Raw genomic sequence first — 7,507 nt, 5'->3', positions numbered from 1 at the left:
AAAACAAAAGTAGTGACAAAGGCACATACATGCAAATCGAACCGCAAGACGCCAAAAGGCACGTAGTCAAATCACCAGGCAGACCCGCTACGCACATGTCCACCAATGAAAACAGCCGATCCAGCACACCTGCCCACCAATAACAAACTCTGCCACAAATCGACCAGCAAGCTGTTAGAGCCACACGAAGATGTGCACATGCCCAGATCTCCCACTAAATAAGGTGGCACCACCCGATTGGCCAGGTTTTCATTGCAGGAAAAATTCAAAAAATCCAGAGAAAAGAATCCTAGCTAGGTTTAGAATATTTTCAGTATATTTAGAATTAACATGGCAGGCTCTCATTGGCCGTAAAAAATAGTCACACCCACAATTTAGTGAGAAATAGGGTGAAGAAAAATTGCAACGCAAGCCCATAATTGTACATGCCGATGGAGAGGACGTTAAGAAAATTCACATCTAAACGCTATGTCCACACACCAAATCCTCTCATTGCATGATCAATGGACGTGGCCACCTTGCCGACGTGCGTTCCTTACATGGGTACATGGTCACATCAGTTTGTTTTTGTTCCTGTTTAGGCGCATGTTAATAAAATTACTTTGTTTATGGAAAAAGGAAAAAAGTATGAATAATTAAATATGAAACATAATAAAAGAAGAGGAAAAAATTACTAAGTACATACGGCATATATATAATTCCGACTATTTGTTTCTCTTTACCACTTCATTATAGGAGCTAATCCAATGGGAGGCTACACCAGGATGATCTAATCTGGCAATGACTCGCGTCACGTTCGGCCAAAATAAATCACCCCTACTAGAGATGTGTCATCGTGTATTCCCCTGTTTGTCCACATACGTCATCCTCCCATCTTTTTTTCTACATCCATAGTTTTCCTTCTGATAATGTAGTTTTTCCATCATCCACCACTTCCTGCAACAAGCATGATATATTTATTATTATTTGTCGTGATTCTAGTCAAACATTCCTTCTGATAATGTAGTTTTGCCATACAAGCGACGCAGTATTACAGGAACAAATTTCTCTTCCTTCACCAGGTTACACATGTTCACTGTAGCAAAGTAGCAGCCCCAAGTTCAGAAACAAACTAAAACGAAGTTCATCACTTCCATTCAAGGAATAAAATCATGCCAACATGGAATTCATCGGTTACATTCAAAGAACCAACCGTGTCACACAGGTTCAGTACAGCAGAGGCCCCCAGCCCCAAGTTCAGAAATAATTAAAACAAAACTGAAAGCAACACATGAGTTTTAATACAGCAAAGGACTCCAGCCTGAATTCAGAAATAAATAAAACGAAATTTGATAAGAGTATTTCCTGGGCACCTGCCCAAAGAAAAACACGATACTTAATTCACCAGCTTGCTTGTGGCACCAAACGAAATGAGATGAGAGTATTTTTATGGCAGATGGTGCAGCTAGTAAGTAGTTTCTGTAGTTTGCTTGTTCTTCTTCAGTTAAGTGCAGAGAACAGAGCTCTGCCCCTTATCCTTCACGCTTCTCCTCCCACAGATAGCTCCTTGAACAAGCACTTAGTTAAAGAAGGAAAATTACGAGAACGTAAGCAATAGCAGGGGTTTACCCATATTATCAACTCTAAGAGGAAAATTACGAGAACGTGAGCAATAGCAGGGGTTTACAGTGCATGTTAGTTAAAGAAGGAACACACACAAGCAACTTAGAGCAACATTAATAACTTATACACTTGCAGTCTGATGCCAATGGAATTAAAACAAAACTGCTGCATAAGCGAATTATGGTTGCTGGAGAATCAAACCAGCAGGCAGTGTTCATATATACCTTGAGGCATCTAACTGCTAGATAGTGTAGATATCCAGGTCTTCGCCATGAAGTCGCCGGTGCTCCTCTTGAAGCCCAGGCACCCAGCGGGAAGTGACCTCTTGCATATCCTCGTCCAGCCACAGCTGTTGCAGACTGTCCAGCCCCACTACATGGCTTAAGTTCGGACAACCAAATACACGCAGCTCAGTCACTTGAGGGACGTTGCAGATCCTCTCCAGGCCTTCACAATACCCAATAACAAGGACCTCACAGAGCACTGGGCGGTCCTCCACAGCCTTCAAGTTGTTTAGTCCTCTTAAACTGAGTTCCTTCAAGCAGGGGGTGTCCTTTCCAAGCTGTTGCGGGAGATCCCTCAGCTTCGGGCAGCCGTGAAGTTGCAATTCCAACAAACTAGGCAGCAGTCGCACCCTTGCAGGTTGGGCATCCTCTTTTCGAATCTCAGCAGCTCCATCCTCTCCCCGTCCATCAGCAGCAGCAACTTCATCCTTAAAAAAAGACCACTCCTCCCAGTTGGGCATATCTTCAAAGATCAACCATTCAAGTTTTGGGAAAGCAACCAACTCATCACATACAGGATCACCCTTCTTGCAACCAACAAATTCAGGTCCCACCTTGGTAACTGCATGTGCTCCATCAATCTTCAGATATTTCAAGTTTGGTAGCTGCCAGATCGGTGGAAGATGCACACATGATCGTACATCTATGAGTTTCAAGTATAATAAGGAAGACAAACAGGTGGTACCAAACCAGGTGGGATACTGCTGACCAAAGAATTGTAAAATACATAAGCCTTCTAGGTTGTGCGGAGGTATTAGCTGCTCAAAGACCTTCTCAGTATTACTAACATCTTCTGAATATGACCCCTCTCCACGTTCAGTCCACTCTAGGACTAGTTCTTTTAGATGTTTTTTGTCTGTAAGCACTGTATTTGTACTGCAGTAAGTTGCTCTTTCCAATTTAACAAGAGAAAGATACCTCATCTGCGACAAAGAAGACAACTCTTCCAACTTCCATCCATCTTGTACAACAGTATCCTCTCTTCCATCACCAATAGGATAATCTGCTACAAAAGTGAGGAACTTTAGTTTCCCTATCCCTTTTGGAACCTCATTTATTTCGGTGTCACAAAGATCAAGACATCTTAAGCTGCTCAACAGGGTCATTGCCAAAGGAAGAGTGTGCAGATGATGACACGATCTCAAGCTCAGTACTTGAAGGTTCTTTAGGGAGCCAATGGATTCCGGAAGACAAGATATGCCAGTATAATCTAGATTAAGTAGGCGTAGATGTATCAGTTTTCCTATATAGTCCGGAATGCTTTGCACAAGTGAGTAATTCAGTACCAAAACACGAAGAAGGAGAAATCTCTTGAACAACGTATCTTCAATTCTTTGTGGACCACGAACAGTTAGGAAAGTCCTCACCTTAACTTCCACCTTATCCACTGTAGGTAACACCAACATATCCTTCCTAATAACAGCAGTAATACGTCGCAATTTTGACATATTTCCACCCCTTAATGTTTCAACATCTCCAATAAAACATTCTTCTCTTGATATATTACAAGCAAGTTGTCTTAAGAGATCATGCATTCTGCATTCAGCCTGGTCAAAACTTATCATTTTTGGCTGGAGGAGATTCCGATGTATTAGCTCGTAGTAGTACTCTTCTGCTATGTCTTCTAGTAGTTGGCCTTGCTGCTCCTCGATGAAGCCTTCGGCAATCCATAACCAGGTAACTTCATCACGTCTAATGACAGAATCTTCAACATACAAAGCACAATAAAGGAAACACTGCTTCAAACGATGTGGTAACTCATCATAGCTTAGATACAAAGCTTCTTCTATTTCATCCAAGAGGATGCTCTGAGAGCCAATAAATCTGCCCAAATACCTTTTCCACTCATTCTCTGTTAGTTCTCTGCTTGACAAAACACTAGCGGTAACCTTGATTGCAAGAGGGAGGCGACCACATTTATGAACAATCTCAATCCCTATTTTTCTTAAATTCTGCACTTCCTTTTCCTCCTCAATGTTCATGCTCTTCCAAAGTAGCTCCCATCCCACTTCTACTGCCATGAGATCAACTTGATGGGTATGGTCTACACCTATTCTTTTTGTAATTTGATAATCTCGTGTGGTTACCAATATTATTCCGACACTTGTTTCGTGAAATGCAGGTCTCAATAAATCTGTCCATACATTGGAATGCCACACATCATCAAGAACAAGAAAGAAACTCTTGCCTTTAATTGTCTGTGCAAGCTTTCTCTGCAGCTCTGTTATGCTTTCGCCTTGCTCACTATGCACACCAATATTCCGGAGGACCTCTTTCAAAAGAGTTACTTCACTGTAGTCTTGCGAAACAGAAATCCATGCGTGCATCTTGAAGCTTCCCTTTTTTTCCAGATCATTGTATATTTTTTGAGCTAGTGTTGTCTTACCAACTCCTCCAGTTCCAACGATACCGAGCTTGTAAGACTTGTATTCCTTGTGTGCAAGCACTAAGTCCACCAACTTCCTGTTAGAATGCATAATCTCCTTCCCCACAAGTTTGGGCTCAACAAGGTTGGAACTTCTTATCAGTTTGGATGTTGGGCCATTTCGAGTAGGTTGTGTACTACTATTGAAAGTTGAAAATATCTTGTCATTTGCAATGTTCTCAATCTTTTTGTTGAGGTTTCTAATCCGAACAGCAACATCACGGCGTGCCCCAATGTTGCAAAAACAAGAGGAAATTGAAAGGCCTTTACATGCAACTGATTTGCCTGATGATGGTGAAGGGTGGTCAGCAAGTAGCTTGCTTCCTTTACATCTAGCCACATCCAAGATTTCATCAACATCATATATAACATCTCTCAGTTGACCAAGCCAATTGTTTACTGCTTGCTCTTTTGTCCTCCTTTTCTCAGCATCATATATGCAACACTGTATTAGTTCTACTCGTCGCAGCACTTCTGCGAGCTCCTTTTCCACCCCTAAGATTAGTATGGCCTCATCAATAATGATATCTTTCAACTTATTGGCACATGATCCAAGCAGAGATGCTAGAACGGCTGCCATCAAACATATGAATTGCACGCACAGGGGGGAGGTTCACCAAAAAAATACCAGGGCGACTTGTTTTGGAGAATGGTAAAAGGTGAATCCTGAAAATGAATACACAAGGTATGTTAATTGCTTTCACAGTGACATAAGTCTCTCTAATATGTACTGGCATAGAAGATATTTAACGTATTTAGAATAATGGAGCTATGCAACATACAAATGGGGGAGCAAGGCCAAGTATTGAGGTCTAAATCCCTGAGTTGGCATTCTGTCCTTTACCGAAAAAGGCTTTTGCCCCGCATTCTATCCTTTTATTTGCTTTGTGCTTGCAAATTAATATGTGTTTTAGTTCTGTATGTTAGAATTATTTATTGGTTTGTTTTACTCAGTTGAATAGCCATCAGATGGCAGCTGCATAGCAGCCTATACAATAAATGTTCCACTGAGTTGAAACCTACAGATTAATCATCCTGTTATATATGTTTGTTTGTCAGATCTATCTTAACACTAAATAGATTTCCAGAAATCATGATAAGTACACGTACTAGTCATGAAAGTAAAGTTGGAAGCTCTTAAGTATGATGCCAAGTCTTACCTTACGAACCAGTCTTCCAGCAAGGAAAAAACCGTCAATAATAAGAATCAATAGTGATCATTTTGTAGATGCAGTTTACTCCGATGGACAACCCAAGCGAGAATAAAAACAGATAATAGAAGAGTATCGGTCAATCACCAAGAGAAAACCATGCTGCTACACCTGCGATACAAAATAGAAGATTACCAATCAACAAGTGAACAAAAGATTGTGTTAGCGATCCAGACGTGCAGAACACTGAGAGCCGATGCATACCTGAATACTACATGCCTGTAACTAGACTGAGAAGCCACTGCTGAGAGTGCTGCGAGATCGAGGAGAGCGGCACAGGATCAGTTCAAGCATACGTGACCTGTGGAGCAACAGGAGCGCGACTAACAGAAGCAACCGAGACGAAACTTTCCCTGCGTGCAGTAGAGGTAATACTCAGGTTAACTGGAGAAGACGAATGGAACTACTAATTTTCTTGATTTCCTGATGCCTTACCAGATCCAATAACAGCATACTGGAGCCAAGCAAGAGCAAAGGACTGGAGCAAGAGCAAACAACACTAGTTACCAAAGCACCTCTCTCTCCTCTGCTTGCGTAAAAACACTACGAGTTATCTCGCAAGCTAGTGTAAAAGTAGACAATAGAAGATTATCGGTGAATCACAGCGGTGCAGATCCAGAAGGGCAGAACATTGAGATCAAACACATACCTGGGTACAGACCGGTAACTAGACTGATGAGAGTGCTGCAAGAGGAGATCTGAGTTAGCAACTTAGCACCAACTGTTTGCTGTCTTCACACCGCACAGGATCACTTCAATCATCACTGCTGCAAGAGGAGATCTGCGCGTGCAGTAGAGCAGAGGAATACGAACGCTGATTAACTGAAGAAGAAGAAGAAGAAGAATGGAACCAAAAAAAATCTTGAGATTTCTAAGGTTTCCTTACCAGATCCAAGCGCAGCATACTGGAGCCATCCCCCTTCCTCTGAAAAATGCACTGCAGGCTATGGCTATGGCTCTGTCCACTCAGCATAGTGTCCGCGAAGGTGGCCTCCAGTCCAGTAGCAATAATTCATGTGCCAGGACATGAACTGGCCCACTGGCCATTACTATTTTCGTCTTGTCATGTCATGTCACACTTTTGTAGCTACTGGCCCCATTGACTATCTGTACCGTTCAACTGTTGGTCTTGTTCAGATTAGCTCATCTTTTTCAGCAGCTTGTTGTTCGGAGACACGGATTAAAATTATTATGCAGGCCTACAGTATCACCATGCTTTCCAAGAAACACGCAGGTCCAAACTAGTCATCGCAAAGCATGTTTACATGCATAAACAGTCTCATCCAAAAAATAAGTGGAGATATATACGACTATTTATATCCAATAATAACACAAGCTGTAAAAGAAACTTTCAGTAGTACAAAATCTCTAAAATTTCTATCCCATAGGAAAACCTGGGGATTCAAACTTTTTTTTATGAATACCAAGGTATACTTGGATTACCCTGTGACACATGGATGTGGTAAACAATCTAAACTATTTGAAAAGCTATACTTCGATTATTGTACTGCAATACGAAAGCGTCCAAGCTCTACTTCAATGCGGCCATCAACATAAATGCACCCAGCTGCTGGCCATCTGTACCTGCTCCGTTTTCCTCTCATCATCCATGGCCTTCAACCGTTCACTGGAAAAATATGCAATTTCACATGGATACTAAGAGTGGGCATTTCAGTTTTAAAACTAGAATCTTCAAAATAATATGAATTTGCACATTTTTTGTGATAATTAGCCAGCACGTGAAATCCACAAAGACATATACAAGATGCCAGACCATTAAAGGTTCAAAATAATCAAAATTATTACAGAAGCTTATGCTAGATTCTCTACCAACTCTGCTCTAGCTACTACTCCCTCTGATCCAAAGTAAGTATCATTGTTTTAGTTCAAATTCTGATTGCCAAATAGTAAAACATATTATTATTCAAAAATGCAGTTATTCATCCATGATATGACTGTCAATATTAACCCTCTACTGCAATAAC

The 7,507-nt window shown here is 41.3% G+C and overlaps 1 protein-coding gene across 3 annotated transcripts; it reads right to left on the bottom strand.

Annotated features, from left to right (window-relative positions):
- Positions 1-1,112: 1,112 nt before the first annotated feature.
- Positions 1,113-6,538, bottom strand: LOC119266931 (putative disease resistance protein RGA3). Of its 3 annotated transcripts, none has more exons than XM_037548209.1 (7): positions 6,409-6,538; positions 6,172-6,303; positions 5,958-6,084; positions 5,727-5,875; positions 5,472-5,633; positions 1,827-4,977; positions 1,113-1,545 (listed from the first exon to the last, which is right to left on the bottom strand). In XM_037548209.1, the coding sequence occupies exon 6, from the start codon at positions 4,889-4,891 to the stop codon at positions 1,844-1,846; it is 3,048 nt and encodes a 1,015-aa protein (XP_037404106.1). In that variant the 5' UTR covers positions 4,892-4,977; positions 5,472-5,633; positions 5,727-5,875; positions 5,958-6,084; positions 6,172-6,303; positions 6,409-6,538; the 3' UTR covers positions 1,113-1,545; positions 1,827-1,843. The 3 variants fall into 3 exon arrangements, with proteins under 3 accessions (XP_037404106.1, XP_037404105.1, XP_037404104.1); XM_037548208.1 differs by having other exon boundaries at positions 1,113-1,557; positions 5,958-6,048; XM_037548207.1 differs by having other exon boundaries at positions 5,958-6,048.
- Between the last annotated feature and the right edge of the window lie 969 nt (positions 6,539-7,507).

Source organism: Triticum dicoccoides, chromosome 3A (assembly GCF_002162155.2).
Source record: "Triticum dicoccoides isolate Atlit2015 ecotype Zavitan chromosome 3A, WEW_v2.0, whole genome shotgun sequence".
NCBI lineage: Eukaryota > Viridiplantae > Streptophyta > Magnoliopsida > Poales > Poaceae > Triticum > Triticum dicoccoides.
This window is presented reverse-complemented; position numbering and strand designations above follow the sequence as displayed.

Coding starts and splice junctions, on each gene's coding strand:
- LOC119266931 (XM_037548209.1), bottom strand. CDS start 4,891: ATGGCAGCCGTTCTAGCATCTCTGCTTGGATCATGTGCCAATAAGTTG.